This window comes from Pleurodeles waltl, chromosome 11, assembly GCF_031143425.1.
Source record: "Pleurodeles waltl isolate 20211129_DDA chromosome 11, aPleWal1.hap1.20221129, whole genome shotgun sequence".
Taxonomy (NCBI): Eukaryota; Metazoa; Chordata; class Amphibia; order Caudata; family Salamandridae; genus Pleurodeles; species Pleurodeles waltl.
The window spans coordinates 148,514,320-148,539,164 of NC_090450.1; the positions used below are offsets into that span (position 1 = coordinate 148,514,320).

The following is a 24,845-nucleotide window of genomic DNA, read 5'->3' on the forward strand; positions in this document are numbered from 1 at the left end:
TGATTTTTTGCCATTTTGGATTTTGAAGGAATGTTGCTCCCTGGGATTTATTTTTGCCACACTTCCCAGGAAGTGGGCATTCAAGAGAGTGGTGGCATGCACGTGATTGGACAGAGACCCCACTGCTTGACACCACAGGAGCAAGGATAAATATGGCAGAGCTGAACCTAACTTCAGATCCCTATTGGATCAAGACAAGAAGAGGAAGGACTGCCCTGTTTAACTCCTGGCCTGCAAAAGCCCCTGCACTCAGAAGGACTGCACTAGCTGCAAACTTGGCCTTTAGAAAGAAAAGGACTTTGCCTTACTTCTAGAACTCCAAGAAGGGACTCCATGTAAGCTACAGGTAGAAAGGAGCTGACCAGAGTCCCCTGCACCAAGTCCTGCAAGAAAAACCCAGCTGACCATTGACCAGTGCTCAATTAAGGATTTGAACCAGGTGCATTCTGGGAGTTGGACTCCTAACCCCCAAGGAGCAACTCAGAGCTTCTGGAAACTTGGGGTGGGTTGTGGACTGCTAAAAGACCTTAAAAGTACGTCTGGAAGAAGATCCAGACGTTTAGAGCAACTCTGGAAAAAATCCCCATAAGTGTACTGACCCATTGGTGTGATTCAAGCAGGCCAACATCGACCACGACCTGGCCTGACTTGCAGGTTCATCCCGCTGAAAAGCTCCAGATTCTCAGCCTTCCAGAATTCCATGGTGGACTCAAGGAAAGGCAATTAGACGCTGTCTCATCGAAATTGGCTTGCTGAGGAGGGTCGTCCGACATCGAGGAAGAAAAGCTCCGAAAAAGGTTCTAAGTCTGAAGGTAAAAGTTTGAACAAGACCTCTTGCATAGTGTTTCCGAGGAGGGCTCCAGGGAGGTCGGCTTCAACTTGGTCCCAGACGAAGATTTCCATCCTGAAAAATTGTCTAATTCCAAATGTAGAATTCTTGACTGAGGCCTCCCCCAACGCGTATCCGAAGAGGGCTCCAGCGAGGTCGGCCTCAACTTGTGACTTTGTCCGGGTCAGTGAGAGATCTTCAAAAAAAAATCTATGTCCGAAGGTAAAACTCTGACCAAGGCCTCCCTCTCAGTGTAGCCAAGCAGGGCTCCATCGTGGTTGGCCTCAATTTCTGACTTTTGTCTGGTCGAGTGCGCCAGATGTCCAGATTGGTGCTTTTTTAATTTCTAAGCACTAGAAAACATTTAGGGCCAGATGTATCAAACATTTTTGCGATCGCAAATGGCCCAACAGGCCGTGTGCAATTGCAAAAATGCATTTTGGTGTGTAACAAGTCCAATTTGTGATTCGGTAACTTGTTAGCGAATCGCAAATTGGATTTTCGACTACATACCGATTCAGTATTAGGAAGGGGCGTGTCAAGGGCATCCCTTCCTAATACCAAATCGCAGAGGTATGTATGATTGTTTTGTGACTGTGAATGCGGCTGCAAAACAATCGCAGTTACCACCTACTTCAAGTAGGTAATAACCCATTCCCAAAAGGGAAGGGGTCCCTAAGGGACCCCTTTCCCTTTGTGAAGGCATGCAATAATAATCATAATCGAGCCGGCGGAAATGTGGCGGTGTGGAGGGTGCAGCAGCATCTGTCACGCTTTTTACTGCCAGTAATATGGGCAGCGGAAAGTGTGACGTGGCTGTCCATGGTGGCCCCTGCACTCCCCCGGCACCCCCTTTCCGTCAGTGTTTGCATGGCGGGCCACCGGGGACTCGGAATCCCCAGGGCAGCGCTGCAAGCAACGCTGCCCTGAAAGATTGAGACTGCTGAGATTGCCAGGCTCTCGCCTGGCGGCAACTTGGCAGCAGTCTGGTGGTGGCAGCTCCACCACAGTCATAATGTTATGGTCGGACCACCACTTTGGCAGCGGTCTGACTGTGACCGTGACCGCCAGGTGACTGCCAGGTTCATGATGAGGCCCAATGTCTCTTTTTTGGAAGTCAAAGATCTCCAGCAGGACAAAGCAGCAGGCTGTAGCCAACGAGGGCTCCACAAGGTCAGATACCCCTTCTGCGAGGAGCTGCTGAACAGGATTTTCTCCTTCAGAGATGAACATAGCAGGAGCTGCTTTGGAGTCAGGCCGATGGCCAATGCACCTTGGGTGGATCAACATGCAAGATATTCCCAGTCTTCTCTTGGTTCTTAAGGCACGTTTTTACCAAAAAGTCCCAAGTTTTGGATTTGGAAAATCTGAGCACTTTAGCCCCATTTCCAAGGGTCCAGGACTAGAAATGCACCAACTGGAGGGTAAGTACTCACTCAGTCCAGGTCCTGGTACGGGGCTCAAGATGTTTGGTGCCTTTTCTGTCCCTAAGGCTCTGATCAGGAGGGCAGCCAACTAGCCCTTTGGGGTCACTCTGGAAGTCCTGGGTTCAAGGTGATGTGCTACTCTCAAACAGCAGGGCAAACTTATGGAGTGCAAGGCAGGCTTCAGGAAGCATAGCAGTCTGTCTTGATGCAGCAAATCAATCTTGAAGTACAAAGCAGTCCACAGCAGCCAGCAATCCTTTGAGAGTCCTTCCACAGGTCCAGAAAGTGAACTGAAGAGTGGGTCTGAGGGTTTCTTTTTTATACCTGGTACCTTCTTTGAAGTAGGAGAGGTTACCAGAAGTGCTTGAAATTTCTTGCCTCCCTGCCGTGGCTCCATGCACAATAGCCTGGCATGAAATCCACAGCCTATTTATTTACAAGTGGGGCTGGACCCAGCGCAGCCCCCAACCTGACTGATAGGGCCCATGCAGGCTCACCTAATCCCTCAATTGCATGGCTGTCTGGGATGAATAAATAAACACCAACTGCCACTCACACCTAGTCATGCGACCCAGGCCAGGGCTGCAGACACCAAATAAAGGAAGAAAATGGCAACCTCCTAAAAGTGAATTTTTCAAAATTGTGACTTGGAATCCAACTTTACCATTAAAGAAGATTTAAATTACAATTTCTCAGACGCCAAACATGACTTCTCTACCTGCTCCTAGTAAACACTAGCACTTGCTAAAAGTAATAAGATAATCGAATGTGGTCCTATGGGAGAGGTAGGCCTCACAGTAGTGAGAAATGAATTCAGGAACTTAAAAGTATATGTCCAACTTTTTAATTACAATGGACTCTGCCCTAGTGGTTTCTTAGGACCTACTTTAGGGGGGACATATACAATAATAAAAAAAAGAATTAGGCTTCTCAAAGCGGTTATTTTGCTGAGTCAAACTGGCCGTTTAAAACTGCTGGCAGGCTTAAGTGGCAGGTCTAAGACACATTTTAAAGGACTGCTTAAGTGTATGTCACTACAAGTGCTGCAAGCCCACTAATAGCATTTCATTTATAGGCCCTGGGTATATGGTATACCTCGTTACTAGGGACTTATAAGTAAATTAAATTGGGTAAACTAGGTAAAAGCTAATTTTTCTTTGTTTTAGGAAATAAGCACATTAGCAGTTTTAAAGTGTACACAGTCCCAACAAAAACAAATTCTGCAAAAATAGGTGGGATGAAACCAAAACGTTTGGGGGTTGATCCTGCAGAGGGGGGCAAGTCCACCAGTAGGGATTTGAGGATCTACACAGATTACAGAACATTGCATCCCAGAAAAGTGAGGAAAATATGTGTTGTCAGCAAAGTTTGAGATTTGCAAGGGCTTCTGTGTAAAAGGAAATGGGTGATAACCATGCAAATCACACCACCCTGGCCTCCCCCTGGTGTCTAGTTTTCAGAAACGTACAGGTATGGTAAGTTTTCCTGTGTGCTGCCTGAGCAAGGGCCCCAATTCCACAGCCATCAACACATTTATTTTTTGGATGGAAATATTTTATCTGTCATTATTGCAATGTGTGCCTTTTTCTGCCGTGGACACAAGGCCCACTCACACAACTGTGGTACCAACTTAATCAAGATGCGGAGTCAACTGTGGGTGGTAGGAAATTTATGGATATCTGTAGATTCCATAACTTCTCTTCACAGAAATGTCAGGAAAACATGTATTTTCATGCACAGTTTTAGGTTCAAGGCTTCTGCATAAAATCACCTTGTGTGAACCATAGAAGTTATACCACCCTGGACATCTCTAGGTGTCTAGTTTTCACAATTATCAGGGAACTGTAGATTTTTCTGGGTGACAGCTGACAAAGTGCCAAAAATCCACAGCTACCAGTGATGTAAATAAAGAATTGATGCTGCTGGGAAAATATGATGCCTCCATTTCGTGTTTTGGGGTGTATTGTGTCGCAGGTGGTATGTCCAGCCACACACAAGTGGTGTACCAGTTTTATTGGAAGGCATGTGTACCTATTTGGATTTTCTCTGCATTTCTGCCTCTCAGATGTCACCTAATTTGTAAAAAAGAAGACAGTTTACAAAATGCGCTGTGATTTACATGCCAGTATGGGCACTCACAAATTCAGAGATGGTGAGGTGCAACTCAGTAATTGGCTCTGGATACGGCAGGTTCTTGGAGAACCTATGAACCCTATATGTCCCTGTGACAGAAGAGTCTAACAGATGTAAAGGTGTATTGCTTTTGTGAATCGGCTAATATGACAATATGTTTGAGAAGAAAACATTGCCACATAGGACAGTTTTTTCCTACTCGTTTTTTTTAATTTTTTATTTTATTTTGATAGTTAGTTTCTTTGGGAAAACTTTGAGGTATTTATAAGACTGACCCCTAGTCGAATGCTGATTTTTGTCTACTTTTTGAAAGGTAGAGCTTTCTAGCATCACTCATGGGTTTCAAACCTGTTTCCACCACAAACTGGAAGTAATTTGAAAGCACATAAATTAGGAAAATGGGCTACCTTATAGAAAAATGCCAAAACTGTAGTAAATAAATTGTTTTCTGTTACAGGTCTGTATGTTCCTGAAAGCAGAGAAGGTGGTGATTTTAGCACAGCAAACCTTGAAAAAACTGAAACATTTTTGCAGAGCCCTTTTTCTATATTTTCAGAAAAACTCCAAATTTATCTATAGTTTGGTTATTTTCTCGGTCTTCTCCAGGAAAATCCACAAACCCTTTAGAATCACAAAAATGTTGAGAAAAAAGATCCAAATTTGCCATGTCTACCTTATGTGGAAAACAATTTTGAAAGCATAAGCACAAACTACCCCAAATAGCTAAATATGGACAAAGCCTCAGTTGCTAAAGGGTTACTGTGGTTTTGATTATTGGATTTGTGTTGTTTTGGTGTCAATTAATTTATTATAATTTACTGTTTTTGTTAATTGATTTGGGATTTGTATGGTGTTATGTCTTCACTTTGTTACTGTTTGAGTGTTGCATAAATGTTTTACTCATTGCCTGTGAATTAAGGCTGACTGCTTTGTGCAAAGCTACCAGATGGTTAAGAACATGTTAATTAAGTGACCTTTATGGTTCACCCTAACAAGGATTGTGTTTTAATTATTTGAGAGGGGCTCTCACAAGTGTAACCTAAAAGCCCAATTTCTTATACACCTTTATTGGTCTGAGATGGCATAGGCTGCCAATCCTGAGTGGCCTGCTCTGACCTCTAATTGAAAAAAGATTGTACTTTAACTGTTCCGAGATGATCATCTTTTACTATCACTGTCAATTACATTAGTAACTCAATACAAAACACGAGCCATCATGGGTAATGAGGCACTGGCAGTACCCCTCATTTGTGGTACTGAAAAACATGATGTCTTTTTGTATGAATCTGTTGAACCTGGCCCTTTTTACAGGGTCTCCAAAATCTTTGACTTCTTCCTCCTACTTTTTCTGACCCTTTTTGGTTGACTTTAGGGCTCTGGGCACTTTATCACTGTGATCAGTGTTAAAGTGTAAGTGCTCTCCCTTCTAAACTTGGTATGATTGGCTTACACCCGATTGGCACATTTAATTTACCTATAAGTCCCTTGCACAGTGGTATCCCATTACCCAGGGCCTGTAAATTAAATGCTACTAGTTGGCTGGCAGTGCAGCTTGCACCACTCACAGAAGTAGCCTTTCAAACCTGTCTCAGGCCTGCCACCGCTGGGCCTGCGTGCACAGTTTACTGCCACACGGACCTGGCATCTAAATTTACTTGCCAGGCCTGGAACTCCCCTGTTACTACACATGTCACCCCTAAGGTAGGCCCTAGCTAGCCCTATGGGCAGGGTGTTGTGTATGTATAAAGTAGGACATATATCTTTAGATACTACATGTACTAGTAGTGACAAACAGCCTTTCTGGTTCCTCGGTACGGTGAGTGCTGCCTCTCTCATAAGATTGCATTGGACAATGTCCTATCCTTTGTTTAAGTTGTATTGTCTAATCTATGAGGGGTGGCGTAGGCATGTTTGGTACGGTTGGGATGGTAGTGAGAAATGATGCTTACTGGTGTAGGTGGGTTTTTTATTACCATTATAGAAATGCCACTTTTAGAAATTGAGCATTTCTCTGTGTTTATGACTCTGGTGTTTTGCAGCTTGACTCCAATCCATGTTTGGGGTAGAGTGACAACTGGGCTTTGTGCATACTTTTCAGACAGCCTGTACACAGGGAGGGTGGAGGTGTCCCAAGAGTGCATTTGCATATTGAACAGTTTTCCTGGGCTGGGAGAGGTAGAGGTGAAGCACACCAGAATTTGCAAAGACTGTGCCCTGGCCTTACACAAAGGGCTCGTTTACCCACTACTGATGTCTGGAGCCTGTGCTGAAGGAGAAAGGGGATAATGCTGGAACCAGTTAGGGCTGGTTGAAACCCCCTCTCCCTCTTTTTGGAAGCTGCACAAAATGAGTATAAGTACAGGGTGCTGTCCCTCACATTTAGAGAGCACTTTTGGAACTGGGACTGAATCCTTGTCAGAAGGAACACTGGACTGCCCAAAGGACTTATTAGAAATGGGGTCTTCGGTTGGCAGTCAGATTACCCTCTGTCCAAGCAAGGACCTTCACTCTATTCAGGGTAAAAGAGAATCACCCTCAGCTAACCCCTACTTGCCTCCTTGGTAGATTGGCACGAGCAGCAGGCTTAAATTCAGAGTACTAGGTGTAAAGTATTTGTACCAACCCACACAGTAACTTAATGAAAACACTTCAAAATGACCCAACGCAGGTTTAGAAAAATGGGAAACATTTATCTAAAGAAAACAAAACCAAAACGACAAAAATCCACAATACACAAGTCAAGTTATCAATTAAAAAGCAAAAAGAGTCTTTATGTAGTTTAAAACACACGCTAACACTGTTAGCGTGAAAATGTACCTTGGGTGCGTCAAAAATAACCCCCCCGTGTGAATGTGTGTCAAAAAGGGCTTGCGATTGTAGGAAGGTAGCCTCTTTCTTACCTTGTTACCCCCACTTTTGGCCTGTTTGTGAATATATGTCAGGGTGTTTTTACTGTCTCACTGGGATCCTGCTAGTAAGGACCCCAGTGCTCATAGTGGAAACCCTATTTGTCAGTGTGTTTGATATGTGTCACTGGGACCCTGCTAGCCAGGACCCCAGTGCTCATAGTTTGTGGCCTATATATGTTCCCTGTGTGGTGCCTAACTGTGTCACTGAGACTCTGCTAACTAGAATCTCAGTGCTTATGCTCTTTCTGGTTTTAAAATTGTCAATGCAGGCTAGTGATCATTTTTACCAATTCTGATTGGCACACTGGAGCACCCTTATAATTCCCTAGTATATGGTATTTAGGTGCCCAGGGTATTGGGGTTCCAGGAGATCCCTATGGGCTGCTGCATTTCTTTTGCCACCCATAGGGAGCTCAGACAATTCTTACACAGGACTGTCACTGCAGCCTAAGTGAAATAACGTCCACGTTATTTCTCTGCCATTTTACACTGCACTTTATTAACTTATAAGCCACCTATATGTCTAACTCTCACTTAGTGAAGGTTAGGTGCAAAGCTACTAAGTGTGAGGGCAATGTTCCAAGACTTTGTGAGTGCGGGGACACTATTACATGTGTGAACTACATACAGGTCAATACCTATGTGTAGCTTCACAATGGTAACTCCGAACATGGCCATGCAACATGCCTAAGATCATGGAATTGTCCCCCCAAGCCAAATCTTGTATTGGGGTGCCAATCCCATGCATCCACAGGGCTCCGGCATGGACACCAGGTACTGCCAAACTAGCTCTCTGGAGTTTTCTCTGCGGCTACCTCTGCTGCCAACCCTCAGACAGGCTTCTGCCCCCCTTTGTAAATAGGTGTTAAGGGCCTGAGAGGAGTAGCCTCTCCTGGTGTCTGGAAATGCTTTGAAGGTCACAGATGGTGCCCTCCTTGCATAAACAGTCTACACCGGTTCAGGGATCCCCCAGCCCCTGCTCTGGCGTGAAACTGGACAAAGGAAAGGGGAGTGACCACTCCCTTGTCCATCACCACCCCAGGGGTGGTGCCCAGAGCTCCTCCAGTGTGTCCCAGACCTCTGCCATCTTGAATGCAGAGGTTTGAGGGCACAGTGGAGACCTCTAAGTAGCCAGTGCCAGCAGTTGACGTCAGAGACCCCTCCTAATAGGCTCTTACCTGGTTAGGTAGCCAATCCTCCCCTGAGGGCTATTTAGGGTCTCGCCTGTGGGTTTCTCATCCTCATCAGATAACGAATGCAAGAGCTCACCAGAGTTCCTCTGCAATTCTCTCTTCGACTTCTGACAAGGATCGACCTCTGACTGCTCCAGGACGCCTGCAAAACTGCAACAAAGTAGCAAGAAGACTACCAGCAAGACTGTAGCTCCTAATCCTGTCGGCCTTCTCAACTGTTTCCTGGTGGTGCATGCTCTGAGGGCTATCTGCCTTCACCCTGCACTGGAAGCCAAGAAGAAATCTCCTGTGGGTCGACGGAATCTTCCCCCTGCTAATGCAGGCTCCAAACTTCTGCATCACCGGTCCTCTGGGTCCCCTCTCACCTTGGTGAGCATGGTCCCTGGAACACAGGAGCTGGATCCAAGTGACTCCGACAGTCCAGTGGTCCTTCTGTCTAAATTTGGTGGAGGTAAGTCCTTGCCTCCCCACGCCAGACAGTAATCCTGTGTATGGGGTGATCTGCAGCTGCTACGGCTTCTGTGCACTTTTGAAAGACTTCCTTTGTGCACAGCACAGCCCAGGTCCCCAGCACTCCATTCTGCATTGCCCAACTCACTGAGTTGACCTCTGACTTCGTGGGACCCTGTTTTGTTGTGCTGAGATGACCGCCGTGCTCAGATTTTCTGAACGCCGGTTTAGGTGCTTCTTTGGGTGCTGCCTGCTTCTCTGTGGGCTTGCTGTGTTGCTGAGCGCCCCCTCTGTCTCCTCCTCCAAGGGGCGACCTCCTGCTCCTTCCTGGGCCCTGGCAGCACCCAAAACCTTCAACCACGACTCTTGCAGCTAGCAAGGCTTGTTTGTGGTATTTCCGGGTGGAAACAACTCTGCATCCTCCAGCATGGATGGACATCTTCTGACCAAAGGAGAAGTTCCTGGCACCTTCCGTTGTTACAGAATCTTTGGCTTCTTCCACCCTGAGGCAGCCCTTTTGCATCTTCATCCGGGGTTTAGTGGGCTCCTGCCCCCCCCCTGGACACTTGCGTGACTCTTGGACTTGGTCCCCTTCCTTTGCAGGTCCTCAGGTCTAGGAATCCATCTTCAGTGCTTTGCAGTCAGTTGTTGTCTTTGCAGAATCCCCTATCTCGACTTTACTGTCTTTCTGGGGTAGTAGGGTAACTTTACTCCTACTTTTCAGGGTCTTTGGGGTGGGGTATCTTGGACACCCTTAGTGTTTTCTTACAGCGACCCTCTACACAATACTCTAGGCCTGGGGTCCATTTGTGATTCACATTCCACTTTTGGAGAATATGGTTTGTGTTGCCCCTAGGCCTATTGTCTCCTATTGCATTCTATTGTGTTTTACAGAGTTTGCACTACTTTGTTAAGTGTTTTACTTACCTGATTTTGGTTTGTGTGTATATTTTGTGTAATTGTACTTACCTCCTAAGGGATTCTATTGTGTTCTACAGAGTTTGCACTACTTTTTTAAGTGTTTTACTTACCTGATTTTGGTTTGTGTGTATATTTTGTGTATTTTTACTTACCTCCTAAGGGAGTATATCCTCTGAGATACTTTTGGCACATTGTCACTAAAATAAAGTACCTTTATTTTTAGTAACTCTGAGTATTGTATCTACTAATAAGGGATAACTGGACCTGGCACAAGGTGTAAGTACCACAAGGTACCCACTATAAGCCAGGCCAGCCTCCTACAGCGATGCGTCGATTTCAGTCACGAGCGAGACCGTGCGTCGTTTCTCCTTTCGTCAAGTCAGGGCGCGTTGTTTCTTCTCTCCGCAGAAGAGCGATGCATCGATCCGGTCAGCATTCAAGGCAGGCCCAGCGGTGCTTGCATCGGAAATCCAGCCGCACGATGATCCAAAAACCATGCAGCGCGGGTTGTGATCTCACCAGCCTCCGTCAGTGATGCTGTGCGTCGTTTCTCCAGCTTCGTGTGTCAATTCTTTGGTCGTGTTGAAGGCGAGTGTCAATTTTCAGGCGCAAAGCTAGCGGCGCGTCGATTTTTCAGCCGCAGATCGGAGTCGCTCAATCTTTTCCCCACAGGGTGTTCTGTGCGTGGATTTCTTCTTCTTAGGCTGCCAGTTTCTCCTTTCAGGATCCCAGGAACTGGATGGGCACCACAGGGCAGAGTAGGAGTCTCTCCAGAGACTCCAGGTGCTGGCAAAGAGAAGTGTTTGCTGTCCCTGAGACTTCAAACAACAGGAGGCAAGCTCTAAATCAAGCCCTTGGAGATCCTCTCAAGATGGAAGGCACACAAAGCCAGTCTTTGCCCTCTTACTCTGGCAGAAGCAGCAACTGCAGGATAGCTCCACAAAGCACAGTCACAGGTACGGCAGCTCTTCTTTCTCAGCTCTTCACCTCTTCTCCAGGCAGAGGTTCCTCTTGGTTTCCAGAAGTGTTCTAAAGTCTGTGGTTTTTTGGAGCCCTTCTTATACCCATTTTCTCCTTTGAAGTAGGCCTACTTCAAAGCAAAGTCTCTCTTGATTGTGAAATCCTGCCTTGCCCCGGCCAGGCCCCAGAAATTCACCAGGGGGTTAGAGACTGCATTGTGTGAGGGCAGGCACATCCCTTTCAGGTGTGAGTGACCACTCCTCCCCTCACTCCTAGCACAGATGGCTCATCAGGATATGCAGGCTACACCCCAGCTCCCTTTGTGTCACTGTCTAGTGTGAGGTGCAACCAGCTCAATTGTCAAACTGACCCAGACAGGGAATCCACAAACAGGCAGATTCACAGAAATGGTAAAAGCAAGAAAATGCTCACTTTCTAAAAGTGGCATTTTCAAACACACAATCTTAAAATCAACTTTTCTAAAAGATGTATTTTTAAATTGTGACCTCCGAGACCCCAAACTCCACATGTCCATCCGCTCCCAAAGGGAATCTACACTTTAATCAGATTTAAAGGTAGCCCCCATGTTAACCTAAGAGATGGACAGGCCTTGTAACAGTGAAAAACAAATTTAGCAGTATTTCACTGTTAGGACATATAAAACACATTACTATATGTCCTACCTTAAACATTCACTGCACCCTGCCCTTGGGGATACCTAGGGCATACCTTAGGGGTGTCTTACATGTAGAAAAAGGGGAGGTTTTGCCTGGCAAGTGGGTACACTTGCCAAGTCGAATTTACAGTTAAAACTGCACACACAGACACTGCAGTGGCAGGTCAAAGACATGATTACAGAGCTACTTATGTGGGTGGCACAACCAGTGCTGCAGGCCCACTAGTAGCATTTGATTTACAGGCCCTGGGCACCTCTAGTGCACTGTACTAGGGACTTACTAATACATCAAATATGCCAATCATGGATAAGCCAATTACATACACATTTTGTATAGGAGCACTTGCACTTTAGCACTGGTTAGCAGTGGTAAAGTGCCCAGAGTAACAAAAACAGCAAAATCAGAGTCCAGCACACATCAACAACCTGGGGAACAGATGCAAAACGTTAAGGGAGACCATGCCAAGGATCAAAAGTCTAACAGGACTCATCTGGACTGCTCTTCTGTAGCTACCTGCTGCTGCTGTTGGCTGGGATAAGGGACTCCCTGGATTGCTTTTATGCATGTTGTTCTTCTGCCAGACTAACCCCTGACTGTGACGTCATTGGCACTATGAGGACTGCCAGGAAGAACCACCCTTTCAACTCCTTCTTGTTGTTGACTGGCCTGCCTGTCCTGTTGTGCCCCAATTCTAGTGCCCCCCAAGGAGCCCAGTGGTTTGTTTTAACTTATTACGTGAAGAGTGCTTTCCTTGTTGTTCTTTGACGTCTTGTGTTTTGCCATATTTGGAGTGCAGGGGGAGCACACTGGTGTTCCCCAGCATGTAGAGAGCAGGTAATTTCTTCTTGGCATGAGAATAGTGCTTTACTGAGCTGCCGTACCTGCCCCACAGCTTGTGTTCGGGCTCTGTATCCATCAGGACTGGCATGCCCCAAACGCAGTGCACTTTACACGGGGCAGGCCAGTGCACAAGAGGTCTGGCCAGGCTGGTGCACAAGAGAAAGTGAAACAAGGGTCGTACCTGGGTCCTCCCAAGGTCCTCATTGCCAGCAGCCTCCCTATGCCTCCTGCTACTGTGATGCTGGTGAGGCTTGAGTGTGGCCTGGCTCCAGAGCTGGCACTGTTAGCAGCTCCATGCCGCCAACGTTGGACCGAGTGCACACTGCAGCCCCGTTATGGGCTACACAGCACAAATGCAGATGGTCTGCACTTGCGCTCTGTGACCCATAACTGGGCTGCAGTGCACATGTGGTGATCTCGGCTCCACTGCCGGTGCTAGCGAAGTTTTGGGCAGAACTCCGTGCTCCAAGCAGAGGTCGGTGTCCCAAAAACTCAGTTCACTGCCCACTCCAATACTAATGAGGATGTGTAAAACATAAAACAAGTTTGAAAATACAAAGACAGCTTGCTGATTTACTGATTGTTAGATCAAGGTGGGGGGTGAGACATGCCTTATGCTGACCTTTGTAGTTTGTTTGTCAACTACAGCAAAATCATTTCAGTTTCCTTGTGTTATCTGTCCACCAGTAGCAATGCATAATGACGCGGCTTCCCTACAGAATAGGATGAGGGGCCCCCGAGTCTCCTATGCCTTAAAGATATCCATTGGCCTTTGGCTGAATAGGTTGTCCCTCTGAAGGTCTGGCACACCCTGGAGGGAAGATGACCTCCTGTGCTGTAGACTCCGTAGAGACCTGTGTTACATCCGTCAACATCCACTTATTTAAAGTTTTAAAATGTGACTTTAGTACAGTAGCTCCACTGCTTCAGCCATGAAATTTAGGTCATGCTCTTTTTATATCGCCGATCCACAGTTTGAAGAAAAAAAGAGCACTAATCCATGCTCATGTTTTTAGTCTTTGTCAGTTCTCTTGCCATAGAAAAAAGCAATTTCTTGTTTAATTGTACATCCCTCAAACCTTCTTTATCACTTTCTAAACCAGCCATCAAGCATTCCAGCATCCATGAATTAAAGGGAGGTTTTCTTGTACTTGCAAAAAACTGTGCCCCAATGTATGGGTGAAAAAGCTACTTCACCCATGCACATATGCTTATTTTGGCCACATCTAAAGGTCCCTTAGAGATAGCTTTTTTTGTCAGGAACAAGTAAATTGGAAGAGTTCTAAATGAGCTTTCAGGAGACCTTTTGGAGTGATGGGAGTGAGCAAGGAATGACCTGGGGCTTATGTATGCAATTAACGGAAAAACAAAAGCTTAGAAACCACATTTTAGAGAAATACAAAAAAATCTAAATTTAAAAAAACATTTTAAAGGAAAGTTAATTCCCAGGAAAAGTAAAAAAATGACAAAATTAGGTGGAGTTTAGGGGTACTGAGAGGGTTTTGGGGTTCAGGGATGACTTGAGTTGATTTTAAGGTTAGTGAGTTGCTTTTAGGGATCAGGGATGGGCAAGGTGTAGAGGTGTTGATGTTTTTTTAGGGATCATGGGTGGGTAGAGCTTTGGGCTGTTGGGGGGTTTTAAGCGTCAGCGATGGATAAAGTTTAGGGAGCTGTGAATGGCTTTTAGGGTTCAGGCATGGTTGGAGTTTATGGTTGATGAAGCATTTTAGGGGGAAGGGATGGGTGGAGTTTATTCGCAGAAAGAGCTTTAGGGTTCAGGAGCTGGAGGGCTTAGGTTTGTGAGAGGTATTTTTGGATTCAGGGATGGCTGCAGTTTAGATGTAGAGTGAGGTTTTTAAGGTTCATGGATGGTTGGTGTTTAGGGATGATGACAGTTTTGTTTGTACAGGGTTGGTTGGGGTTTAGGCTAGAAACAATTTTTTACATGTCAGGGATGGGTAGAGTTTAGGAGAAGAAATGGCTTTTAGAGTTCAGGGACACTTTGAGGTCAGGAGTCAGGGTTGGTGTAGTTTAGGTATGGTTATATCTCTTTAGGATTTAGGGTTGGATAAGTTGTGGGTCTAAGAAAGGCTTTTAGGGTTCCAGGATCAGTGGAGTTTAGGGGTCAGGGATGAGTGTAGTTTAGGGGTGTTGAGAAGTATTAGGAGGTAGGGCTTGTCAGTGTTTAGCAGTTATTAGGGGGGCTGGGTTGTATGTGGTTTAGTGTTGGTGAGGGATCAAGGAAATAAAAGCATTCAAAATACTTGTCTGAAAATGTAAAACAAACAAAAATATCAGCAGTAATTTCTTCTATACAAAGGTCCTAAAAAATAAAAACCTCCAACAAAAATGGTGCAGAAAGTAAGACCTGCATAGGTTGCATTAACACCTTAAAAACAAGCGTTATTAATTTGCTTCTACAAAACGGTAAATTACATTTGGCCTTCAAATCTCCATTGAACAGTCTAGTTGATTTTTTTTCTCAGTAATGGTATTCCATGAAATAGTTTTTGCATGAAATCACATACACTCCCTAGGGGCACTCAAGGTTGGCAGCCACAGTGCTGGCAGGCTGTGGTTACTAGCTTCATGCACTGTGGGTTCGGTCCGTCGCCTCAACAATGATATGTGCAGTGTAGGGCACCATCCATGCCTTTCGGGAATTTGTGCCACACGCCCACTTGGTGGGGCCTCAGATGTATCCATCCACAGAGCAGCAGATGAATCTGGAACACAGCGACTGTGAGTTTATACTCTTTCTCACTTGTCCTCCCAGAGGCTTTGGACAGCAATGTGGGAGACAAGACGTTTTTTGGGATAACAGTCCACTGTGCTTGGCATACACATGCAGACAGTATTGACTTTTGAGCATACATGTTAACAAATGATCACTCTATGCCTATTCTGACTAAAGTGGTTCCTAGGATTTGCTGAAGGCGTGACATCAGCTCTGTGTTTCAACTGGTGCCGTGTTACGTTTCTGTATTTCCTCCAGTAGCTTTGGATGGCAGAGATACCGAGAATTACAAATTATACCTTTAGGTTCCTTTGAAAATGAAGTGTTGCCGGGAATCTGTAATTCTCGTCCCTATCCGTTATAATTCCTTCATTATTCCTTGTATTTCACTCAGAGACTCCACTTACTCTCAGGCCTATATCGTGACATAGACGACACATAAAAGCATCGCAAACATATTACTTAAGACATGCAAGTCATCGCGATCAAATCAGCACATTCCGCCATTATTAGCATTCACGCTCATTGTTCACCTATCTGGAATTCGTGAAAGACCTATGTATTTTTCTTTAGTCTCATAGAAGTATCCATTCGGAAAAACAATGTGATGGGACGGCTTGCTGGGAAAGGCAATTTAAGTAGTCAATAATGCGTGGTTGGCTCCCGTGAAAGAGAATGTCCCCTGTTAAATTGCTGCACTGGTTGACAGAGGAAAACATGATGGACATAGGTGCTCCAATGAACGATCCTGGGATAGAAACTCTGCTTCTGGTCACTTGCTGCCATGAAGAGTGTGCCGTTTTGTGAAACGTCGGCACACTCGCTCATTTCACGCTCCCCAAGGACTCCGAACTACTTATATTTTGGCATTTTGATGAGTATGAGAGGAACAGCTGAAAATAAATGAGATTCTTAATTTGACATTCAGACCGAGTGTGTGTCTGCTTGTACATGTGCGTGAGCGCGTGCACATCTGTGTCTGCGTGCGCGTGTCTGCCCTATCTCCCATTACATTCCGGCGCTCCACACTTCCGGTGTTATCACAAAACACAGTGACGTCTACATGCAAATCATGGCTAATGAAAGAATAGGTTCGTTTTCGACAAATTGTTTAAAAGTATGGTAAAATGAATTTAAGACAACATTTTGCAGAGAAGGATTCTGTATTCTAATTCTTGCTCGGTGATTACGAGCTGAAAAGGCATTCAGGTGCATGTTGTGTTCTCTGATTTATAGCTGCCCGGTTGATTAAGCAAATAAAAAGGGTTGGCATTGTGCTAGCTTGAAAGCATGGGAGCCCACAATGTTTGTGGAAATTAATTTGATGTTTTTCATGGGAGGGAGTTCTGCCAAATGGGCTAGGCTAACATAATACATCAAGGTAAACAGAATGAAGAACGAGCCTGATTAAAAAAAAAAAAAAAAAAAAACATCCGTCAAACTGGATATGCTATTGGTAGCTATTATATGATAATCCAGCAGGTATGAAAGTAACATTTCACATTGGCGCGGGGTAGTGAAGGCTGTCCTAACATTCAGTGGGAATTTACTGTTCTCTCCTACTGTTTTGGAAATCTAATACCGTGGACATTAGCACTAACAGGACAACTGCTTCAGAACATATTTCTTAATTCCGAATGTCCTTTGACAACGTGCCCGTTAAACTGTTGTGTTTGTAAAGATTTTCACTTGAAATTTAATGTAAGTACAATTTAAAATCATTATTTTTTTTTAGAACAATAAACTCCAGGCTTTTTGTATTGCTCATGAATAAGCCACTTTTCAGATGAAAATAAACTGAATTCTGCTCTAAAGCCAGAAAAAGTGTATATAAAGATAGGTACGTTTGGACACTCCACTCACATAGACTCGAAAACTGCATATAGAGCATCAGAAATGATGTGGAGTCCTTGGGGCACTACTGATTTGAGACTAGTATTGATTGAATTCCTATGTAGGAAATGAAGCCTTTATCTCTTTAAACTTTAAGGTCTTCCTTTAGTAATTGTGTTTTTTTTTACCCTACCGGATACCTATCAGTGTTTAACAGGAATCCGTCTTCGATTTGCCTTCCATTCAAGTAGACGTCAGCAGAAACCTGAGCTAAAGTTTTCATTTTTTTTATTGCAACACTGTATTGATTTTATATCAGACACATCAATCGGTAACAAGGCCACAGTCTGGTAAGTAGACTTCATAAAGAAGCAGCATAATATCCACACAGAAAACAGCCTGGTTATCACATAATAAACGTTCATTGAGATTTTCCTAGCCTTGGTGTCAGAAAGGCTAGATTTTATTAAAGACACGGAGGCGAGTATTATGCCTTCTTTTCTTACTCTATTCATACAGCACCCAAGACTACAAATCCCAGAAAACCCTGGGAAAGAACTACAAAAATGACATCACAATGGAGGTAACCAATCCCACATCGAGTGTAAGCACAACTATGTTAACTGCGAGCAACAAGCCTTCTTTTCTTGCTGCTCGCAGTAAAGATAAGTACTCTGCTTGCTTATTTTACGTTATGTATAATTCACAATGTTTTAAGGCCTAGTATGTAGTATTATGTATTTTAATTGTTTAACTTGCCTTTAGGCTTTGGTATGCCTCGCGCGTCTCTTCCTTAGCACATGCTCTGTTCTCGGGCCGTTTTTCCCTGAGGCATTCTATTTTTAGCCGTTAGGTTCTAACCTCTTCATTGCTCCTCCGAGGGAAGCCTTCAGCTTTGCCCTCGTTTGTCGAGCTGCTTCCTTTCTGGTCCTCTGGGATTCCCTTTCTTGTTAGAGCTGCCGTCTGTCTCCGGCAGGCTTCCAGTGGCTCCGCCCGGCCACACGCCCTCCAGCCCCAGTCAGGTTAACCCCTGCTTGTCTGGTTTTCCTCTCCAGACAAGCAGCTTCTTTAAACAGCGTTTCTCACCTCAGAGATACAGACAGTGATGATGATGACTCCTTTGACATTTCCGTCAAGCTTGGGCCTTTGGAGAAAAGGCGTAAAATTTCTCCCTCGGATGTTTCAACCCTCGCACTGTCTGAGAACTTGGTGGACCAGTTTGGGGAACCCATGTTTGACCCTACTTCGATCCACCATCCTAATTCCTCTGAGTGGTTCCCCTCCGACCATGCCTCGGATTACGTTTCGTTTCTTGGTCTTGTAATAAAATTGCACCACTACAAAATTCCCCACTCTCTCCCTCGATTTTGAAGCTGATGCAGATGCTTCATAGGTCTGAATTTCTTATTCTAGAGCTCAGAGTAGGTATCTGCACTGTTCGAGGAGGTTTCCCCTTTATTGGCACCACACTGCCTATATTTTGTAGTGTTTTTGCGGACACCCTCTAGTTTCATAAATGGGAATTTTCATTGCTCATACAATGGTCTAAACCTTTATTCTATCCTACCAAGGACTGGATTTTTCCAGGCTTCAACAATTTCCTTCTTGTCCACAACCAGTCCCAACCACATCAAAGCCACCTGGTAATGATGGGGCCTAGGGCCCTATCTTTAAATTTGCAGCCTGATTAATTTATTTTTATCTGTTCAGAGGGGCAGAGAGTAATAGTTATTACCCAACCCAAATGTCACACAATAATATTCAGAATCAAATCAGAGATACATAGGTGCATTACTGGAGACTCAAAGTCAACGTTACATAAATAAGTCTCAAAACCATAGTATAGATATATATAATCACCAAATGATAATTAAAGTGTCATACAATATTAAACTTAGTCAGCACATACAAGACCAAGACTTCAATTGCCACAATACAGAAAATCAGAAAAAGCATATGGTTCTTGGGCACCAGAACCAAGTTCTCCTGCCTGACCATTTAAACTAAACCCTAAGCTATTCCATGTCTAAAAGAGTGTTGAGAAAGGGTCTGTAAAAATACATTCTGCACAATATTCTGTTAAGAGAAGTGGGGTGGAATAAATCAACATAGAAAATATGAGGTCTGTACCTCAGAAGGGTCTGTTCAGCTCAAAGGGTGAACAAAAATCTGATTCTCTCACTAACTAAACCTTCTTTAAATCAAAGTTTCCCAAGACAATGACATGTCAGTAGAAGCTTCTCAATTAAACTCCCAATTAATTACAATTAGAAGTTACAACTTTCAGAGACCTCTTAGATCCGATACTCTTTGGTTTCAGCAATTTCAAAAGAGTTACGTCTGCCAACTTCCAGAATAATCCTCTTTGTCCTTCCTTAGATCGTCTCAGGCTTTCTTATCTCTCATGCACCATAAGCTACTTGTTAACTCCATCTCAGCCACTAACACCTTCAGTTTGGAGAGAAACAATTTAAGAAAAACAACTTCCACACTGAAAGCTAACTGTAAGAAAATAAATATGTGTAGGCCTTCACTCCAGCTAAATTAATAAACAGTCATATTCTTTCAGATTAAATGGATTCTAAGCATTAAATGGAAGAATACATGTAATGATTATGCAGAATAATACATTCAAAGAGTTAGTTTCAAATAGATATACATCAAACATTGCTTAAATATTATATCCAAGGGTGCACTTCACTCATATACTTTGCACTGCAGTAATTATAAAAAAAAAAAACACTTCATCATGGTATACAAAATGTGATCACTAAATTGTGACTACCAGAAAGTGACCACTCTTTCACATTCTTGTTTCAGAGATTTAGTGGCACAGCCACGCTACGCTCTTTCAGCTCTCTATCTGATGACATTTCAAGTCATCACAAATTCATTTTCATTCTTGAACACGTCTTTCTAAAACCTAGTTGTTTTGAACAATGTGGAGTGTGAATTTGGGATCCTGGGATAGTCCCTAAGCACATGAACACCTCCTCACAGAAGGAGAGCAGTCATGCACAGGTGCAAACAGTGTGTAGCAGGTCACCCTTCCCAGCCCCACATCTCAAACAGTTAACTGAAGCTATCATCCCCATCTTATACAACCTTTCTGTGTATGTTAGACTCTGCAGTTATTTAAGTTGAATGATTCTAGACGGTGAAGCAATTGCTGCCTCTTGGGGGGGAGTAGAAGTCTGTCACCATAAATAATCTGTGAGGCGCCCCAGGTCTCTTGCCCACACTGCTCGTAATTGATCAAATGTATCTTTTGAGAAGAACACTAACGAGCGGCAAAAGTGAGATATATTATGGACAGCCAATTCATCATTTAGGATTTTGACCTCTATGGGGCTACGGTCTTATAATTCATCCAAGTCTAATATGTGGGCTGGAAAGGTGTGCGATAGCTGTAGATATCTGAAAAACTGACTGCACTGTGGATCTTACTCCCCTTGTAAATCTGCAAAGGATTTTAGCACCAAGCCAGACATAACATATCCCAGTTTAAAGATACCAATGGTATCCCAGGACTTAAATACCTGTAGATCAAACCCATGTCTCAATACGGACCCAAACCACAGGGGGGGGTTGGGGCCTCCCTGGGCAAGTACCCGGACCAACCTGGAGTCCTGTTAGTGTCCCTCCATACAACCTTTGTGGCCTGGGGAAGGTACTTTGGGGAAGCTCCTCCGTAAAGCAATTGTAAAAGTTGCATGTTTTTCATTGCCCATGTCTCTGTTGCAAAGGCAGTGACTCCGGTGTTGTCAAACCACAATTCATTGATCATTATTAGGTGCATGCCTTCATGACTCTTAGTAGTCTATATAATACTTTCAAGATCATATTAGATAGCCATTTCCCTTTTCCTCCAAGTTGCGATAACTTATTGCCTTTTCTCAGAACTAAAGACCCAGCATCACTTAATTTACTATAAGAGAGGTATGAAGCCCAAATCAATATTTAGTAATTTTTTTTTTTTTTTTTTTAGTGCATTGCTTTATTGAATCATTTTGATTTAAATGCATTCCTTAAGTCAGAAATATTGCTTAAAATCAAGTACTTCAAATTGTAAACAGAATATTAAAAAGGCCAACACAAATTTCTCAACACAAGTGGTATTGTGGTTGAGTATTCCATCAATTATCATTAATGCGAGTCTTGCATACTAGTGAAAACAATGCTTAATTTTATAGTTTACCCATTTCAGTTAGGAAACCCTAATTTGGGAAATGGTATGTTGCTGCCAGACAGTTTTAATTTTCTTTGAAAATTAATATAGTTTCTGGTGATAAAATGATTTGGATGACCCAAGGAAGTCTAAACTGAAGAGAATGCTTTACAATATATTAATGCTCATATGATTCGTAGAGTGCATGGCTGCCCCAACAAACTGTTATGTTTTACGTTTTTTCTGAAGCAAACATGACTCAGAGTAATCCCTAAATCATGATGGCATACTGTTCCGAAGGACAGGTCCCAAAACACGAAGGAGCAACCACCCAAATTCTTTCTCTTGAATCGGGAAACCACTGCTAGATTAACTTCTGCAGAGAGGGGAGCTCAAGGAGGAAGATAGGACAACATGAGTTCTGGGAGAATGGGGGGCTCCTGCAGAGTGCATAATATTGTGGGCGATACTGAGAACTTTCAACTGAATGCACTTCTCAATGGGCAACTAGTGGAGTTTCAGAAGGACTCCCGATGAGAAACAGAATTTAGGAAGGCCAAATAATAATCTGGTCACAGCATTCTGGGCAAATTGGAGCTTCTTCAAAATTAGTTTCTGACAAACCCAGATATGATATATGGCAATAGTCAAGATGTGACAGAATGAGAGCAGCAGTGGTTCCTCTGCTATGGTGGGGGAGCGTCGCCTCCCGCCAGCATCAGCAGCTGCAAAGTGAAAACTAAAATGATAATAAACAATGTTTATTATTGTTTTATTTTTCAAGGGGCGGGTCATGGGAGATGACAGGCAGTGAGGGGGAGTAGTGGGCACTCCACTCATTGGGCATGTGTGTTTGGCCAGTCGTTTCAGGATGGAAAAACACACATATGCACTGAGCTCCCTCCAACCTGAGCAATGCTGCCAGGTTGGAGATAGCAGGCACAGCTCCCAGTCTGACTGGGAGCACAATGCCAGGGCACTCAGGCCAATCCTAATGCTGCTCTCCTGCTGCCAGCAGCAGGAGAGCAGTATTATGATTGGCTGCAGGGCAGGCTGGGAGCCTGTGCTTCAGTGGAGCCTGAAGACCGGCGTTGCAGCAGGTATGTTTCTTTTTTTACCATTTTGTGTTGTTTCCCCTGTCCCCCATCACCCTTACCCCCCACCCGTCACCTTGCCCCAACACCAGTCACGACTGGATGAGAGACTGAATAATCACCTCTCGAATGTGGGGCTGAAAAAAAAAACTATGATTGGTTTGAGGTGTCTAAGGAGACCAAAACAGGAGCCTGCAAGCATTCTAACTTGAGTCTCAAAGAAAGGGAATCCTCAAGCCAAAGTCCTACATTTTTGATATATGATTTGGTTGTAGGAGGAAACCCCAATACCTCTGACAACCAGTGATCGCCCCACCTCTGGGTGTGCTTGCCAATCATCAGGATCTTGATTTTATTGGAGTTAAGTTTAAGACAGTTGTCATCAATCCTGGTGCCACCGCCAGCAGACATTCCTGAAAATATGACATCACGATATTTGCATGTCAAAGTAAATACTTAGTTGTTTCAACTGTGCAAATGCAATATTTTAAAGAGTCTGAGATTAACGGAAGGTTTCCTACCAGCATTTTGTTTGCTGCAGTAGAAGCCATATATGTGACAGGCGAAGGGTCTAAGCTTGCTGTGCAACAGTTCAAACTACACCTCACCCATGAGGTCTACGTAGGAAGAAACCAGTCTGAGGTTGCTTGAACCCCCATGTGCAGGGAACCTGGCCTGGCAGTTAGGACTATACTGATGCTATTTAAGCAGAAGCAAGACTGATTTGATACTGCTGAACTCTGTCTGAAGCTCCACAATGTGTAAAAACAATGGACAAGAATATGGCCTGAGTGAGCACCAATGGCAATTCCTTCCATCACTTTGTTGTCTATCACACAAATTTAAAATTGAGTCATTGTAACATGTTGGCGTTTTGACAATAGTAGAATATCATTGACCTTTATTTGACACCTATGTTCCCATAAGGAACACTGATGTAGCACAGTGTTAAGTTTCTATGCCTCTGTGGAACATACACCTTTAATTGTACTGTAGATGATGTAATTCAAGTGTCTTTCATAAAAAACTTCATTCACTCATCAGCTCTTAATGTCAATCATATATAAACCTTATTGCACTTTTTTCTCTTACAGATTTAGTTAGATTGTTAGCTGGGTGTTGGAGAACAAGGGAAATACTTTTTCATCTCAGGCTGAATGCCTGTTTGCCTGCTAGCATTGCCAAAAATACTTTATTTACTTCCTTAACTTGATTCACTAGGTCATATAGTAAAAACTTTCAATCAAGAAGAAAACAGGTGTTTTCCTTCTTCTTGCTTGCACCAAATAAAAGTCTTAGTACCGCATGCATTGAAGCACATCATTCAATTTACGTTATGCAGCCAACTATCCATACTATGAGTATAGCAAGTCTTATCGATAAATGGACATTTCACAATTTTTATTTGTTGTCAGAACTGTTTAAATATTTGGAAAGCATATTTTATTCAGATGCACACCTTACATCAGCAATCTGTTGTAACTACTGTAACGGACTTTAGAGGACCATCTATGTCAGCGAATATGCCCTGAGTGAGGAGGACTGGGCCTGCATCTCTTGAACGCAGGGCCACAGAGTGACTCCATTAGCAGGATGACTGGCCTCTTGATGTGAAGCCTCAGGGACATAACAAGCTTCCAAGAACTCTTCGCCAGAACTCTACCACCTGTGATTTTACCCTGCCCAGTGGTGCCACCCTAGTCCTGGATCCATGCAAGAGTGCTTAAGGTGCTACCAACCTCTGTGGATCCAGTGGAACTGATGCATCTCATCTGCTGCACTGCCCAATACGGAGCAGAATGCATACATGCTGCTGCTGAAGGAATAGGACCAGTGGGAAAGACCTGCATCACAGCGACTGCCCATAACCTCTTTGGAATTGTTTCTGCATGAAGCATCCTTGGTTCAGGCCCTCGCATCCATTGTCGTTGGCAGCCTCGACGAAGATGCTGGACTTCACATCACAGCCTTGCAGCTCCTTGGAACCGCATAATTACTCTTCTTTCATTAGTCTGTGTAATCTCGTGACATTCCTGGGTAATTCCTCATGATCATGTCAAACGGAATTACTTTTCTCCCAGCCCTAACAATAGAATTTGCAAACATTTAAGAACTAGATTGAAATACTAAAACGGTGTTTGATTTGATTGTCATTTGACTATACCAATGATTATCTGCTTTCATTTCAGATATTTTGGAAACACCCAGCAACCAAGATATAGCTGCGATCCAAAAAGCAAAAACTTTGTATCAATCCTGTTTAAATGAATGTAAGTTGCTAATACCATCTATTTATTTGTGTGCCTCCAATCAGTTGCCTCTGCAACTAACCCATACCATTGATATACAGCCCAGATTGATAGCAGAGGTGGAGAACCCTTAATTAAAACGCTCCCTGCAGTGTACGATTGGCCAGTGGCAACAGACAACTGGGACTCAGTCTATGGTAGGTAGGACAAATACCACTTAGTTTGCTTTGTCGATTGTAAGCACTTGAGATTGAATATTGATATTATTCACAACATGGATGCATGTAATTCATATTTTCTCAGGTGCAAATTGGAGGGCGGAAACGGCGATTGCACTATTTAAATTACATTATGGAAAACACACAATTCTCAGTTTCTTCGTTGGAACAGATGATAAAGACTCGAATCGGTACATAATTCACGTA

At 43.8% G+C, this 24,845-nt stretch overlaps 1 protein-coding gene across 3 annotated transcripts in view; it reads left to right on the forward strand.

Annotated features, from left to right (window-relative positions):
* The window catches only part of MME (membrane metalloendopeptidase), a 352,340-nt gene that overhangs the window by 110,798 nt on the left and 216,697 nt on the right, over window positions 1-24,845 (forward strand). For all 3 annotated transcript variants that reach the window (XM_069213314.1, XM_069213315.1, XM_069213313.1), the window contains exons 5-7: window positions 24,361-24,441; window positions 24,522-24,617; window positions 24,724-24,842. In XM_069213314.1, coding sequence (XP_069069415.1) covers window positions 24,361-24,441; window positions 24,522-24,617; window positions 24,724-24,842 — 296 coding nt within the window. The remainder of the gene's footprint in view (window positions 1-24,360; window positions 24,442-24,521; window positions 24,618-24,723; window positions 24,843-24,845) is intronic.